At 36.6% G+C, this 14,312-nt stretch overlaps 1 protein-coding gene across 5 annotated transcripts in view; it reads right to left on the bottom strand.

Moving 5' to 3' along the window:
• Arid4b (AT-rich interaction domain 4B) overlaps positions 1-14,312 on the bottom strand; it is a 121,411-nt gene that overhangs the window by 41,207 nt on the left and 65,892 nt on the right. For all 5 annotated transcript variants that reach the window (XM_055603905.1, XM_055603904.1, XM_055603907.1 and 2 more), the window contains exons 9-14: positions 12,891-12,970; positions 10,113-10,189; positions 8,348-8,502; positions 5,124-5,196; positions 2,256-2,350; positions 1,298-1,395 (exon numbers count right to left, since the gene is read on the bottom strand). In XM_055603905.1, coding sequence (XP_055459880.1) covers positions 1,298-1,395; positions 2,256-2,350; positions 5,124-5,196; positions 8,348-8,502; positions 10,113-10,189; positions 12,891-12,970 — 578 coding nt within the window. The remainder of the gene's footprint in view (positions 1-1,297; positions 1,396-2,255; positions 2,351-5,123; positions 5,197-8,347; positions 8,503-10,112; positions 10,190-12,890; positions 12,971-14,312) is intronic.

Raw genomic sequence — 14,312 nt, 5'->3', positions numbered from 1 at the left:
ACACACACACACACACACACACACACACACACACACACACACACACAGGAGGAGCACTTTTCCAGGCCACAGAGGAGGACATTGCAGCCAGTCCAGATGAGACCTGATAAGCTAGGGTCAAATGGAAGGGAAGGAGAACCTTCCCTATCAGTGGACTTGGAGAGGGGCATGGGAGGAGTTGAGGGAGGGACAGTGGAATTGGGAGAGAATGAGGGAGGGGACTACAGCTAGAACACAAAGCAAATAAAATGTAATTAATGTAAAAAATAAAAAATTTAATTAAAAAAAAGTATGAACCTGCCACTCTTGCCCTCTTGCCTTCTTGCTCTCCCCTTTCTCTGTCAGGGCACCCCCCTCTTCCCATCATGCCTCGCTCTCTCCATATATATATATCCATCTAATAAACCTCTTTCATATATTTAAAAAAAAAACAAGCTGTCTCACTGACCCGTCTCCCAAGAGTCTGCCCTACCTTTGTTGCAGTGGCTAGCATTCCATACTCTTTTCAAAGAAGCCCATCACCAAGACCCCTCAGTACTTACTCATGGAAGACAGAGGGGAGCCACAGCAACAATATACTACTCCCCTGGGATGAACCCCCATTATTCCCATTATTCCCTTCAGAACTGTCCCATCACTTCCTCCAATATAAGGAAGTGTATGCATTCAGCCCTCAAAAAAGTCAAAGAGCCTTTTAACATTTTTTTCAGTGTCTCAAGGTTATCAAGATCCTTTGTCAAACTAGACAACAGCCCACCACCCCTTCTGCTCCTCCATGTCTCCATCCTCTTAAAGGGACGAGCTACTCTCCTCAGAATGAGCAGAAGAGGTTTTGAATTTGGAGCTAGTAAAAGCCGGGTCATTATCAGATTGCTGATTACACAAGGATTCCTTACAATGCCCAGAGCCAAGGGGAAACAAACACACACCCACACACACACACCTACCTCTAGAAGTCCAACTAAAAACAAACAAACACAAACTTGCCTACCCCTCTAACATACAATAGCAATGGCCATAGCTACTCTAAATATATTTAATATTTACAAAATATTTAATCCTCCTAACTCCACTCAAACACACCAGGAATAATCCCTCCTATCCTACTTTTCAAATAATCATGGCATCCAGTATTTTCTTTACAGATTCTATATATATCTAAAATCTAGATATATTTCTATAGACTAAGGAGTAACAATTTCCAGATTCTTCTCAATTAGCTTAAGTTAAATGGTATATTCCATGCTGCTTTCTAGATAAGATATTGAAAATAGTCACATTGAGTACACTGACTTACTTTTTATAAGCACATTTAACATTGTATCCTGCAGCTGAATTTAAGACGGGAATCCCAAGGTCTTGGTAGACTTGCTTCCAAACAGCCCCACTTTCAATCTAATGGAACAATGGAAAATAAAATTTTCAAATAAAAAGTGGTAAGATATAACACATTTTTTACATACGTAAGAAAATATGATGAGCTTACATTTATAGATTTTGGCTCAAAAACAAAAAAATACCAATAATAAATTTTAAATGTGGTTTACAAATAAAAAGTTTTAGTACTCTTAACAATTGTCAGACCATTTTTAAGTATTGAAATATTGGGTCATTAGACTTATATTTACTGTAACTGAACGTACTTAAAAGTAATATTTTTAAACCAACTCTTCTAACAAAAAGTAAAAATTGAAAGCATATTCTTCCCATAAAACTCACACGCTAGTAAAAGAAAGGTACTCTATGAATATAGTAAAGCATTTTAATGTACAGCCAATTCTGAGTGAGATAAATCATACATCATAACTTTAAAACACCATCTTAGAGCACCTCAACATACAGTTTTAATGGAAGGAAGGAAGCTAGAAGAGAAGGGGACGGGCAGGTGAGGTGGGCTTGGTGTAGTGGTGAACACCTTTTAATATCTACACTGGGGAGGCATAAGCAAGTTAATCTCTGTTGAGTTCCAGGCCAGCGAGGGCTAGACACTAAGAACCCATTTTTTAAAAGAAATGAAAATTGAAGACAAAACATAAGTGTTTCCAGCTCTGCACTGTTCCTTGTCAAACAAGACAACCTCAAGATCTGATTCACACAACAGAACATCAGATCTGTCATTTAAAAATCATCAGTGTGCTCTAATTCTAAACTGCATTTTCATCCTTTTCCTTACATTCTTATTAGACAGTAATTTTACAGACGGAGATACCTAAGGAAGCATAGTATATAAAAAATTCACTTATTTTAATACTTACATTATCAAATCCTCCAAGTTTGTGTACAAGTCTGAATAACTTAAAAAGATTCAAATTTCGATACCCAAGCACAGGCCGCTTGTTAATAGGTGTACCTATTAAAATACAAAATATATTAGAAGCTACATATTTTAATCTAAAATATGAAAGGATTCACATACTACGAATGATTACAACATATATATTCCACAGGACCAAAACAAACAAAAATTTCTTATCTAAACCTATGTCACCATTTTTTTTTAAAGTTTTTGCACACCAGATTTTTACAGTGTTGTGTTTCTTCCTAGCACCTTTCCTCTGGTGATAGAGAGGATGAATACCAAGTGAAGCATAACAAACTACAACTCTTAGGAACAGTAGAGAGACAAAGCTGAGAAAAACTAAAGCACTGAGATACACGCTTTCTTTGTGCTTTACTCATCACCACTCTAAATGATTCTGCAGTAAAGCAGAAGAAATCAGGAGACACAAAGTAAGCTACCAAGATGTGAGAAAGCGATAGAGGAAGTAATAGGACAAAGCCAAGCTGCAACACATCCTTTCCCAAACCCAACTGGATGAATATCATTATCAATTAATCACTTTCTGTACTTTTTCCCTGTATCTTACACAAAACTATAAAGAAGACCACACTTTTTAGGCCACATCTTTATGCAAACAAATAATACATGGTTCAAAAATATTTAACATTAACGAATGAAAAAATATCCATACCACAACAGCCATTATTATTTGTGAGTACAAAAAATTGACACTCAAGACAAGTTCCTGAAGGTCTAGGCTGGCACAGTAAATTTTATAAGGTTAAAATAGATCCTCTGCCCTGCTTTACTTCTAGTGCGAGCCCAAGTGTGTGTGTGTGTGTGTGTGTGTGTGTGTGTACACATGTATGTAACCTGGGATTGAACAGGACTTGGACATGCTAAGCAAGTGTTCTACCTCTGAACTATGAACTTGGCCCACTTTGTTTTATGTGAATGAGTGCTTTGAATGTATGCATGCTTTTGCACCACATGTATATTTGATGGCCACAGATGCCAATAGAGGGCCTCAGGTCCCCTGGAGCTGGAACTACAGACAGCTGTTATTTGTCATGTGGTGTAAATCCTCTGGAAAAAGTCAGTACTACTGTTCACTAAGCCATCTCTCTGGGGCCACTTAGTACTTTATAATGTTATGTACATGTTTACTCACATGCACACGTGCAGAAGCCAGGTGCTTTTTGTTTTTCAGGGGCTCTCACTGAGCCTGGAGCTCACTTATTTGGCTAAATCGGCTGGCCAGTAAGCCTCAAAGATCCTCCTGTCTCTGCCATCCCAGCACTAGGATTCCATGTACATGTCACCATACCTGGCCTTTTAAAATATGGGTAATGGGGATTGAACTCACTTCCTTTTGCTTACATGGCAAGCACTGTACCAAGTAAGCCACCCCTCTTTAGTGAGAATCCTGGAATTCTGGTTTCTTTAAAAACACAGAAATATTATAAAAACATGCTTCCACTTTAATCCCAGGTGTGGGGATGTGGGCTGCTTTGGACTGTATGCAACAGCAGAGGCTTGTGCACTAGCAGAGGCGCGGTTTTGGCAGCTGTAGACAGTTTCTGCGATTGTGATATTTGGAAATCTGGGAACTTTTCATAGGGCATATAAATGCTTGTACCCCGAGAGGTGGGGCTGGTGGTTGTTCAGGGGGGGTGTGGTTTGTTAACAGTTGTGCTCAAAGAAGAAGATTCAAGTATCTCTCTTTCTCTCCCTCCCTTCATCCTTCTTTCTCTCCTATCTAGTGATAGGCAGTGAAAATGGGTGGATAAAGGGTGGGAAAAACCTACAAATAAGCAAAAGCCAGCTATACCCCTTAGCTTTCTTCTTACTTTTTGGGATAAGGTCTCACAAAGTTGCCAGGTTAGCCTAAAACCTCTTTGGTTCAACCTTCTGGGTAGCTGAATTACAGTCTTATACCACCAGGCCCAATTTTAGTCATTTGTTCCCTTTTGAGGAAGAGTGTAGTTGAAGGAAGGGTTTCATATATACAAGGCTAACTTCAAACTTGCTATATAGCTGATGACAACCTTCACCTTTCTAATCTTGCTCCCCTGGGAGAGTGCCAGCATTACAGGCATTTGCCACCACACTCAGTCTATGTGGCAGAAACTGAACTTAGCTTCATGCATGCCAGGCAAGCACTGTTACCAATCAGGCCCACATCACCAGTCCAATTCTTCACATTTCTCTTAAAAAATTAAGCAAACTCAGAAAGCTGCCACATTCAGCTGGAGACTGTCATGTTTTTGTTTTAATTTTTTTTTTTTTTTTTTAGATTTCTTCCTTCCTACCTTCCTTCCCAACCTCCCACCATCCTTCCTTCCTTTCTTTTTTTGTGAGAGATCTTTTTGAGACAGATCTCATTGTGTAGCCCAGTGAGCCTCAGGCTCACAATCTTCCTGCAATAACCTCCCCAGCCTCGGGATTAAAAATATCACATCCAGCCCACACTTCTTTATTTCTGAATCTCTACTTGATTATATTCTCTTGGTCTAAGGTTGGGTCTTAAGACTCACCCAATGCCCAAACAGGTGATTTCTGTTACACACAGTTAAGAGTGAACACCTCTACCTTCCATGAACTTACACAGTAAGAGTGAACATGCTCACCCCATCTTCCATGAACTTATACAGTAAGAATGAATGTCCAACCTGTCTTCCATGAACTTATACAATAAGAGTAACCAAGCTCATCCCATCTTCCATGACTTATACTGTAAGAGTGAACACTCAACCCATCTTCCATGAACTTATACAGTAAGTGAATACACTCACCCTAATCTTCCATGAGCTTATAGAGTCTATAAGAGTGACACACTCACCTCTATCTTCCATGAACTTATACAGCTGCTGTAGAAAGTTCTCCCTTTCCTCTGGAAATGGTTCTATTTCTTCCTAATTTCAATCACAGAAAAAAAGACATTGTTTTCCTCAATTCACAATTTTATTAATGAAAACAATCTTTCTTGCCAACAGCAAAAACTAATACTCAATTAAATATTTCAAAGGCAGTTTTCACCACTAAGCTGTTCAAAACCAACAAAGTCTAGACATTTTGCACCATATAGAAGAATACATCCTAAGAGGTATCTCAACAGAATTCCAACTGCAATTTCTATAAAAGAAAAGACAGTTATATGACTGTTGAAGTCTATTACCAGAGATCTAGTCTTTAAATCAGGGTCACAGGCTCAAGAATACCTATTCTCACTTATATTAAAATTGGGCTAGATTTTAACAAAGCTGATTCCATTATTGCTCCTCAAGGAACTCAGTAAGCGTAAGTCCCATTTGCTCTAAGTATCCTTCATTATAGGCAGCCCCACTGTATAGAACTTCAAGCTTACATAATCAGTGAAGTGGGGAACAAACTTGATCTACAATACCTGAAGATTCAGACTTAGGGAAATCTTCAAGTAATAAAATAGTTCCCCGAATTATCAATTACAAGGGAGGGACTAGCTTCTTGCTGCTGTGGCCAAGGGCTGTGGCAGTAGGGAGCTGGTCCTGAAGCAACCTGCAAGGAGCAGGGTAGTAGGTAAGATTGAGGAACTCATCAATTTATTGATTTTCATCCATTCAACAAACAAAAAGCACCCGTAAGTGTAGGCACTATGCTAGGTGCTGAATCAAATGAAAGAAAAAACTATGGAGTCTGCTGTTACGAAACATGGCCAGGAGTAACTGCAGAGAAGATGACTCAGAACACATAAGCAAGCTGTGCAGTTACTCTAACTAAAAGAAAAGCTCTAGTGGTCATAGGACATCCAACTAAACAAAACAAACCTAAATGTATTTTTAATTTGGAAAAGTCCCACATCCACTGCCATTGTTCTAGTGAATTTTCCCCTCTGTCGTAAGGGAAAATTTTTGTGGTGCAAAGGACAGTAAAATTTTATAACAAAACAAAACACAGACTTTAATAAACTATTCGATTGGTGCTTAGACAAAGAATAAATGACAACTGTTGGGTGTAATGAACTGTTTTTCTCAATTTAAACAGCCCACATATGTCAGGTTTTGGTAAGGCAGTCAAATAAAAATCCAGAAAGAAAAAAGAAAAGTTAAGACATTATCCTAAATATCACTATGGTAAAATATTTGACTTAAGCCACATCAATTTTGTTTCTGTTCCACAAACTTTTAAGTTTGTATTTAACTCAAAATGTTTAACTGGTGACCAGACTTGCTTCCATAACCACCCTCAAACCAGATTTGCTTTTATAAAAATAGCTGTACAACAGAAATCTAAGCAACAAAATGTTTGGTAACTGATATTTATTGACCATCTGTTATAGGTTATGCACTGTGATAAATTCTAAGAATATAAGTATACTAATAAGATATGATCCCTCTCTTTGAAGGGCTTACAAATAAATTAGTAAGAGAGGAAAACAAAATAAGGGTGGCAAGGAGAGAGATAAAGACAGAAATGTATGTTGTACTTCAGAGGATGGAAAGGTAACATTTCCTGTTATGAGGGATGTTATGGTGCAGGGGTTTCCCTTTATAGAGTTGACTCTTCTGGTGTTTTGGAAACTAAGCAGAAAGAAGTGTGCTAGACAGTCCCTCCCACCATTACAAACATACACACAAGCAGATCAGGAAGCAGAGCTACAATGTTAAAGATGAGAATCAGCAAGGTGCTGTCTATGTAGGGTGACACAGCTACAGTTCAGAGTTCCCAGGGAAAGGCAGAGACAAACATGAGGAAAAGGCAGAGCACTGGCCCATCAAGGAGGCTTTATACTTGAAGCTGGACTTTTATACTAAAAAATAGATAGATAGATAGATAGATAGATAGATAGATAGATAGATAGATAGATAGATAGATAGACAGACGAATGAATGAATGAATGAATGAATGAATGAATGAATGAATGAATAAGTGCAAGTTCAGAGCTTCTAAACAAGGGATTGGTCATTTTGACTTTTAACTGTTTATACAAGATTGGAAGTGGAAGCCAGGGCCTCCAGCATGCCAGGCAAGCACCCAGACAATACTTCAACCTCAGTTCTCATTTATTTAAAATAAAGAGCAGACCTAGGGCATGAAACAGACATGTTTCTATGTTTTCCTTTGTCACTGCACTTTAAAACATAACTTCCAAAAGAATTCCTACTTTATTAACTATTTACTACAATTAAATAATACCAGCCTTTAATCCCAACACTCAGGGAGACAGAGACAGGCAGATAGCTGTGAATTTGAGGCCAGGCTGGTCTACAAAGTGAGTCCAGGACAGCCAAGGCTACACAGAGAAACCATGTCTCAAAATAAAAAACAATTTTTTTTTTCTCCAAACTGAAAACATTACAATTTCGTAAGAAAGTACCATGATTTCCAAACAGAAAACACAGTTCACTTCACGGTCAAGACAATAGGTGTTATTTTCTGCACACCACTTAGTCATTGGTTTTTTTTTTTTTTTTTTTTTTTTTGGTAGATTACCTGTCACCTGCAGACCTGAAGTCACAATAAAATCTAAACTTTTAACTCCATGACTCAAATTGATATACAAGAAAACTCAAGTATATAAAGTTAAATTGCTTTCCATTCTGTGAATCTAAAAGATGCTGACCTTCACTTTTCTGCTTATTTTTTGTTAATACCAGCTGGGCATTATTCTGGACACTTTTCCTAGTGTTTTGGTAATTATGAAGATATACACCTGTCATGAGATGGTCAACTATCATATATATATATACACACACACACACACATATATATATGAATGATAGTTTTATTATATATATATTATATATATATTTACTTATTTACACACACACACACACACACACACACACACACACACATATATATAAAGATACACGTTAAGGACTAGGTGGTACTTTAGTCATCTTATAAAAAGCACCCCTGAACCACCTAGAATGAGTGTATGAAACTACTCTTAATTCTCCAAGTCCACGTTCCTGTTTTCAGGTAAAAAACAAACTTGATGCTCCGATAAAATGTCTGATGAAACGATCCCTAATAGTAAAACATTAAGTAACATTTTAAAAGGCATCAATAGTTTTTATTTACCTCTTCTTCACTGCTATTATCCTCTTTCTCTTTTTCATCATCTTCCTCCTCTTCCTCTTCCTCGGCTTCACTACTAGAGCTGTCTTCTTTCAACTCAGTCTTCCAGTTTGCAGGAATAGTTCTACTTTTGTGAAATTCAAGTGCCTGATCAAAGGCTAGAAACAGACCATAACATTAGCAAACTGAACAGATTAAGACAACTGAGCAATCTTAAAAATATTAAATATAAAAACTAAATTATCTAAAAATATTAAATATGGTAAGAAATAAAAGCTGTGCTACCAGCACTGACATTTGCTAAAGAGTGCAAAGTTTTTGGCTCTGTATTAAGAGCTGTTACATGAAGAAACTTAAATAATTTTTTTGATCTTATACACGAGAGACCCACTTGATGGCTAGTAAAGCTCACTGCTACCACTGGAATATTTCTTAGATTTAAATAAATACGGGACTGGAGGGATGGCTCAGCTGTTAAGAGCACTGGCTCTTCTTCCAAAGGTCCTGAATTCAATTTCCAGCACCCAAATGGTGGCTCATGACCATCTATAACTGTAAACTATAGTCCCATGTAGTCCCCCGCTTCTTGTGTGTAAGTATATATATGGAAAAAACATGTATGTGTGTGTGTATATGTATATATGTATATGTGTATATATATATATATATGTATATATATATATATATATGCACATGAAAACTACAAAAATAAATAAAATCTTAAAAAAAAAAAAAAAGAAAGAAAAAACATGGGCACATGCACTCGGGGAGGCAGAGGCAGGCCCATTAAGTTCAAGGCCAGACTGGTCTACAGAACCAGTTCCAGGACAGCCAAGACTACACAGAGAAACCCTATCTCAAAAAACCAAACCAAAGAAATATAAAAGAAGCAATTTTATTTTTTAACAGAAATTAAGTTTATATACTAAAAGCAATTTTAGCATAGATATGAGTCAGCGTGTGTGCGTGTGTGTGTGTATAACAAATTTGTTGTTTTTGTTTTTTGAAGACAGAGCTTCTCTGTGTAACTTTGGCTGTCCTGAAACTCACTGTAAAGACCAGGCCGTCCTGGAACTCACAGAGATCCACCTGCCTCTGTTTACCAAGTGCTAGGATTAAAGGTGTGCCACCACCACCCTATGAGTCAATGTTTTATTGACTAATAACTAAACACTACCATATCAAGCAAAAGGTTTAAAACTAACCAGAAAGGTTCTCTACAAATCTAACTGAGCCAAACTTGAAATTCTGTAAATAATAAGTTTAAACTAAAATTGGCTAAAAGCAATTATTCTTTTATACTACATTGGTATTAATTACAAATCATAAATTTGTAGGCAGTTTACCTATCCTTGATAGGTGTGGTAAAGTAAGAAATGATAATGCACAATGCTAAAAACAAACTAAAAAAAGTAATCACAGCATTACTTTTCAGTCAAATATAACCATTACAGCCTTTGATAGGAATATATATTAGCAGAGTTAACAAATCAAAATTACCCTGATTCTATTTTTGTTATCCATGTAAACCAACAGTGACTTTCCTAAGTAAAATGCACATTACTAGAACAGCTGTATTTTTTTTAACCATTGTTCCAGATTATTATCCTAACTGGAACTTCTACAAAAAAAGTATAACAAGACAAGAGTTTTCAAAATAAAAATCTACTGAAAATATATTAATAAAGTAAAAGTTGAATTTATTCATCTATAAAACAATTAAGCAGGTTCTAAATTACTTACAAGCTTTCCATGATTATTCCCTTACCTTGTTTTAATATAGCATCAGGCTTTGGTGCAGTGTCACTAGTAATTTCATGGACATCTTTTCTTGGAACTGAAGTACTGTATTATTCATTAAAGATGAGAAAAATAAGAGATTAAGACAAGAGTCACCAAATCACAGAGATATATCACAAAAATGAAAACAATAACATTAGCAATAAAAACAATTGTAGATAGGGCCAATCAACAGTAAAATTTGCCATTATCTTGGGATAATCATGAGATTAGTTTAAGATAGGAATAAAATATATCCATTGATAAGACAAATTTCTCTAGTTTTGTTTGTTCTGGTAGTGTTCTCAACAATGTTTTAAGAACTATTTTAGGATTATAAATCAACTTCTAAAATTCAGTTAGGCATTTTATGGAATGCTATAACCCTAACAAGAGTTAGATGCAAACAAATGGGACAGGTTAAATGATCAATATAATTTATTATTCTCTAAATGAGCCAAAATTTGACTTGTATGTATTTGGTTTGTACTAACCAACCAAAAAGAAAAAAAGGCCAAATGGTACCCCAAATAGAACACAATTTTCAGTGCTCCATCTCTTTAAAATCTTTTGTTTTGTGGCTGGAGAGATGGTTCAGAGTTAAGAGCACCTGCTGTTCTTCAAAAAGACCAGAATTTAATCCCAGCACCCACACAGAGGCTCACAACTGCCTGCAACTCCAATTCCAGATCTAACATCCACTTCTGGCTTTTAAAGGCATGCCGAAGTGTACACAGATTCACATGCAGGCAAAGCACTCATTCACATAAAATTGAATTAAAAAAATAAGTCTTTTGTTATAAAAATTTCAAATACATACAAAAGTGGGTAAGAATTATCCAAGTAAGTCCCCTATTAATCCCATTCACATAACAGCAGTCAGAAACTATCAGTTTAATTCACATCTCTATATACCTCCCTCCCATCTCCATATTCCATATACTTTCATTAATTTTTCATTATGAGTCTTTAAAAATTTTTAATGGAAGTACATTATTAAATATCTAAAAATTAAATATGTGATCACCTTTCCAAGTTTGAACCAGGTATAAATGACAAATGAAACTATATGTTTTTAAAGCATACAATGTGATAACTTGACACATACGATAATGAATGATTGCCACAACCCAATTAACTAACACATCTATTAACCTCACACAGTTATCTTTTTAGAGAATGGAGTGGTGTTAGAAATACCAAATACATAAGATGGTGTAAGAACTACAACTTTTGCATTACATGTAAAACTCTTAAGGATGGAACTGGAAGCCTAAACCCTCTGACGACGCCATCTCTCTACTTCCAAATATAATTTCTTAATTTTTTTAACATAAAAAAAGTACTCAAATTTGGTGTTGAAATTTCTGATTATCTCAAATTTGTTAAAGTTGTTTTAATAGATTATTTTCAAAATTTACTTTTCATAACTTGAAAACCTAAACTCTAAACCTCAATAAGTGTTTACCTAACCTAAAGGTACTGATACCTAGTAAGGCCCAGTGGAAAATTATCTGGCTTCAGCTAGCAGGCTGAAAAACCATAATTGCTGATCCCATGAGTGTGAGAACAGGCTGAGGAAGAGGGAGGAGGAAAGGAGAAAAGGAAATAACCAGTTTCTCTATCTATTTGATAAAAGTTAAACTAAAAATCTAGAACTCTTAAAAAAAACTTCTCCATGTTGGGTGGTGGTGGCACACAACTTTAATCCCAACACTCAGGAGGCAAAGACAGTTGGATCTCTGAGTTTCAGGCCAGCTTGGTCTACAGGGCAAGTTCCAGGATAGCCATGGCTACCCAGAGAAACCCTATCTCAAAAACACAAAAATGAATGAATGGATGAATGACTGGATGGATACATGAATGATAGATTAAATGAATGAATGACTGTCTCTGGGAGAGACAGCTTTCTTGCCAAGTAGAATTCATTTTTTAAAAATCCACTTAAATACTGAGATCATTGTAGAAGTTATACATCAGCCAATAGAGCAGCAGTTGTCAACTTTTGTAATGCTACGACCCTTGACCCTTTCATACAGTTCCTCATGTGTGGTGACCCCCAACCATAAAATTATTTTCATTGCTACTTCATAACTCTATTTGTGCTACTGTTATGAGTTTTAATGTAAATATCTTATTTTCTGATGGTCTTAAGCAACCCCTGTGAGATGGCTGTTTGATCCCCAAAGGGCTCATGATCCACAGGTTGAGAACCACTACAGTATCTTACTTAGAAACAAAGAGTAGTAAATAAACAAGAATAAACCCTAAGACCACTGACATGGCCAAGCAGGTAAAGATAGCTGCTGTCAAGCCTAACAGCCTAAATTCAGTCCTCATAACCTACATGGTAGGAAAGAACCAACTTCCACAAGATGTCCTTTGACCTCTACATGTAAACTATGACACTCACCCCAAATAAGCAAATAAATAACCCAAAGAAATACAATATATTAGCAGGTTGTTAGATCCATATGACACTCATATACATACCCCATATTAGCAAATAAAATAAATACATAAAATTAATAGCTCGTTAGATCCATTAAACACCAAATCAGCTTCAATAAAACACATTATCATCTACAAGACTAAGAGTGCTAAGTCTATGGTAACAGACCTAATGAGTAAGGAAAGATACTGTAAGACTTCCAGAGTATAGAAAAGGCATTGTCTTTGAAACATTCCTCTTCAAAGTTAAACACCCTAATTTGGAAAACATGGCTTATATGGGACAGATTTTCAAAATCACATAAACAATACTTACAATTTGCCATCTTTGAATGATCGAACAAGAATATTGTCTTTTTTCACAGCAATCTCATCACTACAGTCAGGACAAACCACCTTTAAAAGAAAGTACAGAACTACCATAAGTTAAAGTATACTCAAAATTATTTACCTAACTGCTATTCACATTTTTGAAGGCATAGTGCAGCACTATGTGCTGATCACAGGACAAAGACCCAGAGTTCCCAGAAGCTTATATAACATACGTTAAGCCTTTGATAAAAACTAAAAGCTTACAGAATGATCTAACACAAAAGTATGTTGTAAAAGATTCACCTTACACCTGGTCTCAGGGACACATGCCTTTAATCCTAGCATATGAAAACAGAGGCAGGCAAGTCTCTGTGAGTTCAATCCTGGAGTTAGTTAGGAGTGAACTAACTCCAACAAGCGCTCTTCTGACCTCCACATGTGGCCCCACCCCACGAATAAATAAGTGCAATTTAAAAATTAAAATAAATAACATTATTAGGACAGTAAAATGGCTCATTGGGTAGATTCCTACTGTCAAGTCTAACAACTTGGGTTAGATCTTCAGGATTAGCACTGTAAAGAAAGAACGAATTTCCCCAAGTTGTCCTCTGACATGTGGACATGTGTCCACAGGCATGTGCGTGCACGCGTGCACACACACTCTCTAAATGGATGGATGGATGGATGGATGGATGGATGGATGGATGGATGGATGGATTAAAAAATAGATAGATAGATAGATAGATAGATAGATAGATAGATAGATAGATAGATAGATAGATGGATAGATGGATAGATAGATAAAAAAATATTTTCTTTCTATGAAGAAAATGGGCCGCTAAAGGGTAGGAGCTGAAAGCAACAACTGCTACAGTTACACGTGTAAGAAGTTGTTTACATGTCAAGCAATAGCCACAGAAAATAAAGGGAATGAAAAGCACTAAACAGAAAGGTGAGACAGAGGGAAAGCTGGGTTTTGTCTTTTGCAAATGGTGTATGAAAGGAAAGCCATAGAAGGGTCCACAAGGAAGGAGAAGACAAAGAGTTTAGGGTTCACGTTTCAAGGTGGGTAATGGGCAAGTATCCAAGCATGGTGCTCAGCCAAGTTAATAAAATTTAGGGATCAAAGTCTTACTAAGCCAAGTGAGACGGCACACACCAATAATCAAAACACTTAAGTAGACAGAGGCAGGACTATCAAGAGTGCAAGGCTAGCCTCAACTAAGCATCAAGTTTGAAGAAAGCCTGGTCTAATGAGATCCTATCTCAAAAGAAAACAACAAAAACAGAACAGTATCAGGATTTTGAAACTTGCTGCCCGTGTGTCACAGCTACCAGTGAGCTATAGACTTTGCAAACGCACATACAGCTATTCATTATATATACATTATTTCCCTGGTACCAGTGGAGCTATAAAGAGGATGAG

Source organism: Psammomys obesus, unplaced genomic scaffold (genome assembly GCF_907164565.1).
Source record: "Psammomys obesus unplaced genomic scaffold, mPsaObe1.curated_primary_1811, whole genome shotgun sequence".
Taxonomy (NCBI): domain Eukaryota; kingdom Metazoa; phylum Chordata; class Mammalia; order Rodentia; family Muridae; genus Psammomys; species Psammomys obesus.
This window is presented reverse-complemented; position numbering and strand designations above follow the sequence as displayed.